The sequence below is a fragment of the Lupinus angustifolius genome, chromosome LG20 (genome assembly GCF_001865875.1).
Source record: "Lupinus angustifolius cultivar Tanjil chromosome LG20, LupAngTanjil_v1.0, whole genome shotgun sequence".
In the NCBI taxonomy this organism is placed as follows: Eukaryota; Viridiplantae; Streptophyta; class Magnoliopsida; order Fabales; family Fabaceae; genus Lupinus; species Lupinus angustifolius.
In genome coordinates, this window is record NC_032028.1 from 3,669,994 (window position 1) to 3,682,701 (window position 12,708).

A 12,708-nucleotide genomic window follows, 5' to 3' on the forward strand; every position below is an offset into this window, starting at 1 on the left:
GGGGTGGCTCCACTAACTCAGTGTTTAGTGCTAGATCCAATAATCATTGGAGATAAAAAACACTACCAGGCCAGGTGGGTAAGACAGGTCTTAGGGATGTCATTGGAAACACCTTTGAAGATTCTGCTTTTAGAACTGCTAATCTGGAGCCTCTCCCTCCAGTAGTGAAAGAGGATCTGAAACAGTTCAAAGCAATTATGCAAGAGGCTTTGTGAGGGCTAAGTAGTTAGTGATTTTATGCAATATCGTTATTGACTTATTTCTTTCAACAAGTCATACCAATCTAATACTTGTTCTCATTAAATATAACTTTTTATGAGTTAATGCGTAATAGATAGCTAGCATTTACAGCACACATATTGAAGGTCTATAATTTTTATTGTTTTTCTTAGTTACAGGAATGAGGGTAATGAATAAGTTGTCCAAAACTGTAATAATCAATTTATTTTATTCATTGCTTTATTGTGACTAGGTATTCAATCTGTTCAAAAGTTTCTGAAATTTTAAGATTCTTCTCAGTTATAGATCAAAAAGGTTGGGTGAATCTTTATACAAATTGAACAAGTGTTGTGAGGCTTTAAACTCGAAGGAACAACATCAAAACGACCAATTTCCCAATGAAAGGCTAGGTGGGTTACACTCCTCAAAGATGCGAAGTCAGACTCAACAAAGTCCATCAGAGCATGTGAATCAAAGACTGGAGGACAGACCTAGCAATGTCGTTCTGAATAAGCGCATTCGTGCATCAGTTGCTGACATACGGGTTTGTAGCCAACATCTGTAACTATTTTTTGGTCGATTACATATATTGTGCTATTTAATTTTAGTTGTGTTTAATAAAAAATTTGGTTTTCTGACATGTTAATCAACTACTATTGCATTTATAGATGTAAAGTTTTGGAGGACAGATACCCTTTTTACTGAATGATAAAATATTATCATTTGTGTCAATTTTTGGTATGAGGCCTTTTATTTTAATTAGCATAATATTACACTATCACTTGATCCTGGTATCAACTATTTATCATTTTTGTTTCATGTGCATCTACGAAGATTTAGTAGACACGGTTCTATTCCAACAATAAAGAGGAGGACCAAAATTATACCTTTTTATCATAGAACTAGAGAGTCTGAGGTAAAAGAAGTATCAAAGAGGATGGATGATGGAAAAGCAGTTGTGAATAATGTACCTATTGAGTTATGGAAGGGTCTAGCAAATAAAGACATTAGTTGGCTTAAAAATATCTAGCAATGTTATGAGGTCTAAGACAATGTTGATGACCGGAGGAGAAACACTAGTACCAATTTGTAAGAACAAGGGAGATATACAAAGTTGCAATAATTATAAGGAGATTGATTATGCTCATGATCATACTCTGAAAGTATGAAGCTATGAAATATGGTAATTGAGAGGATACTAAGACAAGAAACTCGCATTGCTGAAAATAAATTTAATTCTATGCTAGGGAGGTCGAGGATATAATCGCTATAACGTAGGGAGAGATCATGAAAAACTGTAGGCGCAACTATTAAGAAGAATATAGGGGTTTATCATTTGTTTATGATAGAACATTATGATATCATCTAACTCATGTAGCTGACTCCACCTAATGGGTAAAAAGCTTGATTGTTGTTATAGTTCAATGCCAATTGACCTGGAAGTTTTCATGATGCAACCTTGTCTATCTTTTGAATAAGATAGATGTGGCTGAATTTCAGTACAGTTGAATTTTAACAGCTGCGGTTGAGGTGAGGATGGGCAAAAGTTAGATTATCTTCGTAATTTGACTAATCACTATTAGGAAGGAAAACAGTTGTGCAATAAAGGAGGAACCTAGGTTGATGAAATCATGTCCCCAGCAAGAGGCTTACAGAGTGACTAGATGACCAACAGCAAATATTGAAAATTTGAAATTTGTATATACAACAAGGCTGTCAAGGAACATAAAATAACGGAGTTTACAATCAAGAAGTGGTAGATTCTCTGCTTGCAGAAATTCTGACAGATGTGCTGTTGTTGTCACTACTACTGCTAATATATTTGCCGTAAATACCTGGAGGAACACAAATTAAAACTTTTTGAATTGCTTGTGTAACACTTTTGAAGTTCAGTACTTATTTGAAGACACATTGCTACCTAATTATTACTTTGGTTTTCATCTCTTGCATATATGTTCCTTTACTTAATGTCTTTTTAAATAAAAAGAAGAAATGTTTCCCTAATAGCTATACATTCCTTTACCTTATCAAAACTTTATTTTTCCTCTTTTATTTAAATTTATTCTATTTATATTCGGTTTTAAAACACTAGGGTGAAGGACAAAGTGATAGCTTTTTAAGGCATTCTTTCGCTGTTGGAAAAGATAGAGACATCAAGGATGGTGGCAAAGGTTGTGATAACGTGAAAGTGAAGATTAGAAAGTTACCTGCAGGTAGAGAAACATGTGATAGAAAAATGAGAAGAAAACGTTCTTTGGGTACTGTTTTTTCTAGACCAATTGATGGTGAAGGTGAGCTGAAAAGGGTTATGCATCCAAAGCTAACTAATGGGAGTCCGCAGTCTTCTGATGCCCAAGATTTGAGGTAACACCAGTTTATGAAATGCTTTGATGTCTGGTAGAGTCCAGTGACAGTGATTCATATGATCTGACCAGCAATAAAAATGAGTTGACACATGAAGTTAAATCAGTTATGTATACTTTTAATAAAGACGGTGATTCATGATGTTACTAAGGAGCTTTAATGGTAATTAATTAGTATTCAGTAATATATAGCATGTTTTAATACATTTTAAAACTTGCATTATTTGGGAAGTTGTGTGTAACCTGATGACTAATTGTGGTTATCATTTCTTGTTTGGGGTGAATAATTGGACGTGTCAACTTCAGTCTGTTGTGTTATATAAAGAGGGAGGATCTAGAAGGAGATCTCTTATTTCTTTGAATACACAAGTGTCTAGTACAGTAGCACATCACACTTGAGTGTTATTATTGTTATAACTGAAAAAGAGGCTTGGGCAGCTTGTATTGCAATTTAGAAGTTTTATATGTAGCTAATACAGATATGTACAATAGACAATAACAAACAAGAACCAAGCCTTAGTCCCACTAGACAATAATAAATACAAATTAATGAGATAGCTCCTCTTTCAGTACCCCTCCCTCCTCTGGAGCATATAAATCACATCTACCATCTTTGTTATTAAATACTCAATCCCATAACCCTTGAGAGTGAGTGTCATGAAAGACAATCACAAGGTATGTGGTTAGACAGTAGACACTATCTCAAAAGGGTAACTCTAGCAGTACATCCACTGGGTTCTTGCTGAGTCTGATTTTGCAATTGTAGTGATACACTGATACTTAAGATTCTAAATCTCCCTTAGATTTTCACATAATATGAAATGCAAATAATTTACCTTTTCTTTTCTTAAGAGGGGGTGAGGTGTACTTTACTTGCATCAGGTTAAGTAGTTTGGCAATTCTTTGTTCTTAGCTAATGATTCTACATAAGTACAAATGTGGTCCAAAGGGATGTACATGAAAATGATTTAAGGTCAGTTGACTGATCTTAGGAGTTAGACATCTAATTATTCTCTACGATTGACCTTTGATGGCCTGATCTCATACTCTAGGAGTTGTTAATGTTAAATGAATTCAAAGCCATCGGGGTTATGTACATCTGTTTTACTTGGTCATTGCATCTTCCCCAAGGATTTCACCTCGTGGGAAAAAGGCTTTGTTGTTTGTTTGTAGTATTGTGTCTTCCCTAAAGCCCTTCTGTTTTTTCATTCTTGTACCAGTGTGCCACTGTATTTTTTGTTTACGAAACAAAATCATTAACAGAGAAAATAAGTTCTAATGAGGAGGATATTATATCCTTCTAATGCAACCAAGACACAGACAAGCAAGGAAAATAGTACAATAATTCATAAGAGCTCTTCAGTTTCCTACACTTTTCACTATACTTGCAGCCATGCTGTTCTTGGCCAATGCTTTCATTATCTTACACTCTTGTTTAAACTCTTTGATCCTTTCTGCAGTTGTTGTGGCCTACAACTTTTCCCTGGGTTGCTTTGTGTGGGGTATCTCTTAGCTAATATATTTTTTCTTCCTTGTCACTTAAACTACTAGATTAGGAATACATCCCTCAAAAATTGGATATTCTGTAAATCTGTCGTGACTTTCACACACAGTTTGATTCCATAACATTCATGCCCTCTTCTGAAAGTGCAAGTGTCTAACTGCATACCTCGCAATTGTATTTCATAATTTTTTAGCTTTCTTGCTTTTATTATTTACTAGTTAGAGATGATGCTAAGTAATGTTGTGATGATCTTAAAGTATAATTTTTGGTATGCTATAACAGCAAAGAATAAACTGCTTGCAACATTTTGTTTCTTACAGACCAGGATATTCTGGAAGTAATAGCAAGCTCAATGTTACTTCCATGCCTGCTAGTTCTGATGCATGTCCAACTTCTAAGGATGAGCAAGAAAAGGGCTTGAGGGATTCAATGGATGGATCAAATAAGGATCAGATTGTACTTCAGGGAAACAAGTATGTATCCGCTCATTCGAATTCTTCACACACTTATGATTCTATATGGTTCCTTGCCTTAAGCCAGTTTTTATTTCTCTGATATGTCAAATGTTACGAGTTTACAACTAATCTCTTCTCATTTTTTTCTTTCTTTATAGGCTTAATGTCGGTGATGATAATTATACAACTAGTAATTATTCATTGATGAAAAGAAAAGCTTCAAGAGCACCACGAACTGGCCCTTTGATGCCCAGAAACTCATCTTCAGTGCTTCGTTCTTATGAAACACTTGATGTGTCGGAACAACCTTCAAATGTGAACAAGCCTCATTCAGTGAGTGGAACTATAAATCGTAAGTGCCCTTTGCCTGAAGGACCATCTTCCTCCCCTATGGCCCAATGGGTTGGGCAGAGACCTCAAAAAATTTCTCGAACTCGAAGAATGAATGTGGTATCCCCTCTCTTGAATTCTGATGAAGTGCATATGTCACTGAAAGGTTGTTCCCCTTCTGATGTTGGCACTGGAGTGACTTCTACCACAGTTGGTGGGTCACTTATTTCTAAGGGTGCTGTCAACAGTACTCAACTAGGTAAAGTGAGGCATGAAAATTTTTCATCCCAAACCAGATTATTGGAAAGTGAAGAATTGGGTGCTGGTGAAAATGATAAAAGTAAAGTCAAGGAGAAAAGATTGGGAAGTAATGAAGTTGATGAAAGAGCCAAAAATAATTCGTGTAATATAAGTTCCTCTTTGCTAGCAATTGAGAAGAAGAAATTGTCCTTTAAAGAAGAGATTGGAGAAAATCTGCATAAACAGGGAAGGAATAGTAGGGGCTCACCAGTATTGAAGACTGGTATAACACTGATGAATGAGAAGATAGAGATTTCAACATTAACACAGCCAATTAGAAGTATGAAGCCTGGTTCTGAAAAGAATGGAAGGTATAACTTCAATTAAATTTTCTCATTTTCTTGTAATGGAATTTATTTTGTCCCTTCGACTCTATATTATAGAAAGATGATGGTAATTTCTTGTTATATATATACACACACACACACACATATTTACATAATACTTAAGCATATGTCTTTGTTTCAGTAAATCAGGGCGCCCTCGTTTGAAGAAATCACGCAACAGGAAGGCTATTGCTCGTCTTGGTCATCCATCAACTAGTCATTCCCCAGATATTGCAGGTATATCTTTATGATCCAGTATTTACTTATTGCATTAAATAAAGTGGAGTTAGTTTCATTATTAGATCAATGTTGATAAGCTTCTATTTGCTTATCCGTGTACATCTATCTGTATACAATAATATAAACCGCACTACTTTCCAACCCCTAATCCTTTTGCTTGCAAACTGGCCCTTCTTCGAAAAGAAAACCCTAGTCTTATGTTAAATTCAAATTTCCGCTGTCGTGCAATACTTATGTTTAATTTTATATTCATGCTCTACTTATAAAGAGGTTTTCTATTTGATCTCGCTGTATAAGATTTGTGATTGTATATGCCTTTAAATACTCAGTTATGATACATGTCAAGTTAATTTCAGTTTTGTAATACAGGTCAAGTTATCTAACAAAATAGTTCTTTATTAATGTGAGGGACTGGATTAAAATTATGAGCACATAAGCTATCCTTGTCAAATATTGTTAGTGCAATAATATACTAAACCATCTGAAATTCCAGGAGAGTTAGATGATGACCAGGAGGAACTGTTAGCTGCTGCTAATTTTGCTAGCAATGCCAGCTGTATGTAACTAAACTCAATTTTTTTTTTGCATATCTATACCTATCACATATATACACCCTCTTTATGGAGAAACTTTAAATCATATGTTGCTTTGGGCCTTGGCAGATGTTGGCTGTTCTAGTTCATTTTGGAAGAAACTTGAACCTGCTTTTGCTCCTGTCAGATTAGAGGACGTAGCCTGCTTGAAGCAGCTGGTAGGTGTTGTAATATATTTGTTTTCTGTGAAATTTAAGTGGGCTTTAATGGTACCATTGTGCCCCCATTTTTACATTGTCCTTTGCATCAGGTCAAATCAACAAAGGAGGATCAGAGTTGTTTGTCTCAAAGCCTTGGAAATAATTCTCCAGTAATGTCTAATGATTGTCTCAAAGAGTTGTTTGTCCTTTGCTGCTCTGTAATGATTGACATTCTACTTTGATAACCTGTTTTTCCTTATATTTTATGGTCTTTAAATACCTTCTAAGGACTATTTTAGTCCTGCATGTTTCTTACTTTTGTGTGCTTTTGGCTTTGCATCTAGTTGAAATACCTTTATCTTGTTGATTACATATCCCTTCCCCACAAGTGATTCTAATAATATAATATGAAGGTTCATAAAAAAGGGCGTCTCATTACACTTGTCTCCCACTTTGTGGGGTTTGGAGAGGGTTGATATATGCAACCTTAGATTCGTAAGTGGAGAGATTGTTTCCAGGATTTAAACTTCGGTCACAAGGCAAAGACTTTACGTTCCAACCAGGGTCACCCACTGAAGGTTCATGCGAAATGAAAATATTAGAGAGAAAATGAAAATAAGCTTCCTTCTCTGTCTGGACCTTCTCATTTTGATGCTTCTTCTTTCATCAATTTAACATTCATCCATTGTTTTGGATCATTTTGATAATAAACCAATATGGTGCATATCCTTGCATTAGTTCAGTGACACCACTTCTTGACTCATCCCATTAAACAAAAAAATGGAAGATAAAAACAGAATAAAAATTCCATTGCTCATATTGCTGTTGATTGCATTAACACCTCTTCTAGAACATTGCTTAGTGAAATGGCTATCTTTCTCTATTTTTCTACTCCTATCTCTATCTTATGGTGGCCAACTTCTTGTTCTGGTCCATTTGTTATTTAATGTGACTCATGTCATGGTTAAAATCATCACGCTACCTTTAAAGACTATGGAGTGTGGAGGGTGGAGCATTAAATTAAGTTTCTAAATAGCAAGAGATATGAACCAGAAAGTAGTTATCAGATTTTTAACACATCTTCTTTTTTAAATTCTCAGGATGGACTTGATCATAAGGACAACACTTCGTCACAAAATCCTCTCCCCGGAGAAAGAGAGAAAAGCGTTGAACAAACTGATTCAAAACATATATCTTCAATGGTTGACATGCTTGATCAACATCTGGATGTTAGTTTTTTATGCAGACAAATGAATTCCGAAGGAAACATAGCTGCACCGTTGTACCAAAGAGTATTGACTGCTCTAATAATTGATGATGAAACTGATGAAGAAACTGATGGAGGTGGCAAAATGCCTTTTCTATGTGAAAGTGATCATTCTCTTGGACTGGCTTGCTTCCCTGAGGATATTGAGAATCAACCTAGGACCGGGGCAGAAGATGAATTCAAATCTGACATGTTTTCTTGTAACGGGAATGCTACCCATGATCAAGAACTTTATGATTTTTCACAGTTGCGCCAGGTAGCATTGCATCCAGAAACTGAAAGGTTGCCCACTGTATCCGAAAATAGTAATGGTGGGTTAGTGGTTATGAATAGAGTTTCTTCTTGTTCGTCAACTTCCAATCGTCATTTTGAGCAGATGAGTATGGAGGATAAACTCTTACTGGAGCTGCAGAGTGTTGGCCTTTATCCTGAACCAGTGGTAAATTTCTATTTGTATAAACTATATAGATGTCGTTGGTCTTCATAGCTTATTTATATGGGAGGTTTCTGTATGCTTCAGCAACCTTCTTCCCTTTCCATCTTTCTTCTTTCTGTTTCTCTTCTATTCACACACACTTCACATGAAATTGAACTATCAGAGATATAAACCGTCATCCACCACCGATGCACCTCCACCCAACAACTTCAGCATTTAGGATGACTGGCCCTTTACATGGTTTTAGAGCCTCATTGACATGTGAAGATATATCCTTTGCTTCATCCATTCTTCAAAGTTTTAAATTATATTTCAGCACTGAAATTATATTTGAAGAGTTTAATGAGTTTCAAATATGGTTTTTTTACCAATGCTTCTATTACTAAGTGATATCATTGTGGCTGTCTTATAAAAGCCTGATCTTGCTGATGAAGACTGTGAAGCTATTAATCAAGATATTATTCAATTGCAGAAGGGACTTCATGAACAGGTTGTGATTCATTTACGTTATTTTTATTATATCTGTTGAAGTTGTTTGGGAAGAACAATTAACTTGTGGACTTTGGTATCCTCTATTTATCACTTTGGTGGTGTTTGTTTATATTTGACCAATTTTGCAGGTAACTAAAAAGAAAGAATACTTCATGAAACTTATTCAAGCAGTTGAACAAGGCCGGGAAGAAGAGCAAAGGTCAGATATTTGATAATATATTTATATTGTGTATCTATATTTTTGGCTAAGATAAATTGTATTAATTTGCAGAGCCCTTCAGGAAATTGCCATGAACAAACTTGTCGAACTGGCTTATAAGAAGAAACTGGTAATTATTACTATTATTTTAATTTGTGCTAATTTCCCGTTGATAAGGAGCTTGTGGAAATTGAATTGAGCTAAATTTGTGTGTTACTTGTGTTGAATAATTTTAACTGCTCACCCATTGCTTATTTTATTAACAAACTTTAGTGTGGTAGCCGATCCCACCTAGTTGGATAGAGATGAATATAGGGCATGTGCTTAGTTTTTTCTTGTCAGGATTACGCTGTAATAATGATTTGGTCCAGCTGAAAGGGTTGCTGTAACTGATTTGCATTGTGAAATGACCCTCTCTATTTTTGATAGGCTACTCGTGGAAGTAGCGCTGCGAGGAATGGCATTCCTAAGGTCTCTAGGCCAATTGCTTTGGCTTTTATGAAACGGACTCTTGCTAGGTGCAGGGATTTTGAAGAATCCGGGAGAAGTTGCTTTTTGGAGCCTGCCTTTAAAGATGTCCTATTTGCTGCTCCTACGTGTGTCAACTATGCTGGCTCAGATGTTGCTGTAAAACTACCCCTCGCCCAAAAGTCTCAGCAAGAGTCTCCTCTTCCAGGTTTCCTATTTTTATACTTGTTCCGAAGTATTTCCTTAGCCATATTTGCTTTTGGCTTTACTAATTATACTCTGTTCCTGGGTTCTAAGATCTATTTGATTGGGGGATAGTCCTGTTTTCTTTCTTCTCCTATGGAATAATGGATTCAGCCTTGCGTCTTGCAGGTTTGCTTCCTTGCAGGAAGAGGGGCGCGTTGGAAAAAATAAATCATCCATCTGACCTGGATTCTGCATCAATTGGTAATTCTTTCATGGGTGGAGCAAACGGAAAGAGGAGTGAGAAAGAGAGGGAGAAAGGCACTTCTGGAAGAAATTCTGTCACAAAATCCCGTAGTTCTTGTGCAGGCCATTCAAGTGGTGAGCCTAATAATAAAGCAAAGCCCAAACAGAAGGCAACACAACTATCTACTTCTGGAAATGAATCCGTGAGCAAGTTGGTGCAAAACAATAACTCCGGGCATCAATTGGCTTGTGGCTCTAATGAAGATAAAGCTGGGTCTGTCCCTCGTGCTCATATTACTGAAGAATTGCCCATTCTAACTGAGGAACCTGTGGACGTAACAAACTTGCATGAATTAGACTCCATAGAACTCGTGGTAGCTAATGAACTTGGTGGAGATGAAGACCTGGACTCTTGGTTAAACATTGACGAGGATTTACAGGAAGATGTGATCGGTCTAGACATACCGATGGATGATCTGTCTGAGTTGAATATGCTTCTGTAAAATGCAGATATACAATTCGTGCCTCTGATGATTGGCACTTTGTAATTATGCCCATTCTTTTTGGATAACCATTATCAACAATACCAAACATAGAAGCCCCCAAAAAAGGGGTTAAAGGAAAAAAAGAAAGAAAAACGTAGTCCTCAACTGTTAATATGATCTTTAGAGCATTCCATAGTTTGTAAACAAAATTTTGATCATAGTTTGTTGGGTATTTTTATTTTATTGAATTCTAAATTTATCTTACAGTGTAGTTTCTGATTGCCTATGGATTTATCACAATGTTACATGAGGTGTTTTGTTGTGTCGCTGAGACGCTGACGCACAGATTTGTTCCAAATTGTTGCTCCTATTTCAGTTGAAAGGGTATGTTCACTTATCTTTTGTCCATTGATGAAATAGTCCCGTTTTCATGAATGTTCAAATGATTATGTTGCAGTATTTCTCTTAGATGTTATATTTTCAGGATTATGACTGCTTGGGGTTGTAGGGTAAAAAAGGTGGCTGAAGATATACGGGATCTCATCTGGTGGGATCGGTCTGAGGAGGGTAATGCATGTAGTTTTATTCCTTAAAGTAGAAAAAATGAACATACTTTTGGCCAAATGTAGGCGCACCATATCATCTTCCCATTATAATAGAAGGATAGAAGTCTTTATATTTTTTAAAACAAGGTGTATGAGGCCTAGCGATGGGTGCAATTAGTGTTTTCTTATTCCCAAACCTGTAATATTTGTGGATATTAATATAGTAGTGAGTATTTGTGAGTACCCATGTTTTTAATTTTAATTATATATTTATATACTTTGTAATAATCAATATGTAAAAATAATTATTACATAAATAAGATGATATTTATATGATAAATTTATGATTATAGTGTGTAGTTTATTATGAAATAACAATAAAGTATATGATATATAATCTTAAAATAATAATAAATATATTTAAAAATTTAATTAAAAACTAAATATATAAATTCGTGGGTACCCGTGAGACATTGTATCATAAAACTTATTCTCATTCATAAGCTATTATTATGGATATCTATTATAGGTATTTTCACGGGTACCCACGGGTTTAGTTTTTGTCATCCAGGGTTAAGTTAAGAGGTGTTTGGTGTCATCCTTTTAGGTGAAGCCATGAGACCCGTGAATACTTAGGGTTAAGTTAAGAGGTCTTTGGTACAAGAAATATTTTGACATTTTTGGGAATCTTGCTTGAGAATATAAGATTCTCATGTTTGGTAGGAAGTTTAGAAAAAATGTGTATGAAACTAACATTTTCGGAAGTGAAAATGTTGTTTTCCTCCTTTTATGAGATGGGAATGATGGGTTCTCTTGGGAGCACTACATTCTCAGAAACCTTTGTCTAACATCGTAATTATAATGAATCAACTAATCACATTTCCAGGATTGTTTCATAAGAAGCAAACCACGACCAAACATGACAATAAAACTTATTTGAAAATCACATTCTCATATTTCTTTAATGTTTTGTACATTAATTATTTGTTAATTACAAAGATTTGTTGAACAATAATATTTTAATACAAATAGAATTATTGTACACTCAATAGTCAATACTACAAAGGCTGTATAAAGAACCATCTTTTATATATATATATATATATATATATATATATATATATATATATGCTACATAGTTAACTACTTAGTATTTAGATTGAGATTAGCTATATATTATTGTATTATTTATTGTTTATTTTCAATTATCACTTACTCTTAAATAAAACTAATATAAATAAATGATATATAATATATTAAGTATAAATTTTTACACTATAAATACATAGATTTTACACCATTAACAAATAATGTGAGATGATATTTTTTTATATAATGAATATGGCATGTTTTTCTCTAAAAACTAACGTACACATGAATTAGTTTTTTTGGAAATAAAATTTATAATTTAATTCAGTTATGGATCTAGGAACTAGAGGCAGAGTGTCCAACATATGTTAACAATTAAAATAATAAATATCATCAATCATAAAAAATATAAACATTAATGCCAAAATCATAAAATTTAAATATATCTAATAAAACAAATTATATATTTCATAATTAATCTTTATGTAATTTCACAATCTGAAATTGTTGAATGAACAATTAACTATTAATATTGTTGAATATTTCTTGCTAAATATTAGTCAGAAGACAATATATAGTCACTTATCCATGTATCTCTCATTGGTTAAACAACCTATTTTTCATAATTTTCATAGTTTAAAAAACTCTTTCTACACTTGTATTGCTAACTTTAAAAGAAGATAAACTAATGGGTAAATAATATATCTTCCACTTTCAACCAACTTATCGGAAAGGTTATTGATCTCTTTTAAAGAAGCAAATTCAACATTATTATGCATATCAATAATATAAGTCACAAGTTGATTATCAAACATCGCCAAATAAATT

General features: G+C 34.4%; 1 protein-coding gene across 4 annotated transcripts in view; it reads left to right on the plus strand.

Moving 5' to 3' along the window:
- The window catches only part of LOC109336227, an 11,865-nt gene extending 1,477 nt beyond the window's left edge, over positions 1-10,388 (plus strand). The window contains exons 1-15 of one of the 4 annotated variants that reach the window (XM_019572691.1): positions 18-222; positions 520-763; positions 2,312-2,583; positions 4,407-4,559; positions 4,700-5,482; positions 5,640-5,734; positions 6,231-6,293; positions 6,400-6,488; positions 6,581-6,632; positions 7,563-8,176; positions 8,589-8,663; positions 8,794-8,864; positions 8,937-8,994; positions 9,294-9,540; positions 9,705-10,388. In XM_019572691.1, the coding sequence (XP_019428236.1) occupies positions 650-763; positions 2,312-2,583; positions 4,407-4,559; positions 4,700-5,482; positions 5,640-5,734; positions 6,231-6,293; positions 6,400-6,488; positions 6,581-6,632; positions 7,563-8,176; positions 8,589-8,663; positions 8,794-8,864; positions 8,937-8,994; positions 9,294-9,540; positions 9,705-10,264 (3,246 nt within the window). In that variant the 5' untranslated portion in view covers positions 18-222; positions 520-649 and the 3' untranslated portion in view covers positions 10,265-10,388. Of the gene's footprint in view, positions 1-17; positions 223-472; positions 764-2,311; positions 2,584-4,406; positions 4,560-4,699; positions 5,483-5,639; positions 5,735-6,230; positions 6,294-6,399; positions 6,489-6,580; positions 6,641-7,562; positions 8,177-8,588; positions 8,664-8,793; positions 8,865-8,936; positions 8,995-9,293; positions 9,541-9,704 lie in introns of those variants that run through there. The other 3 variants (XM_019572690.1, XM_019572692.1, XM_019572689.1) reach the window with 3 other exon arrangements.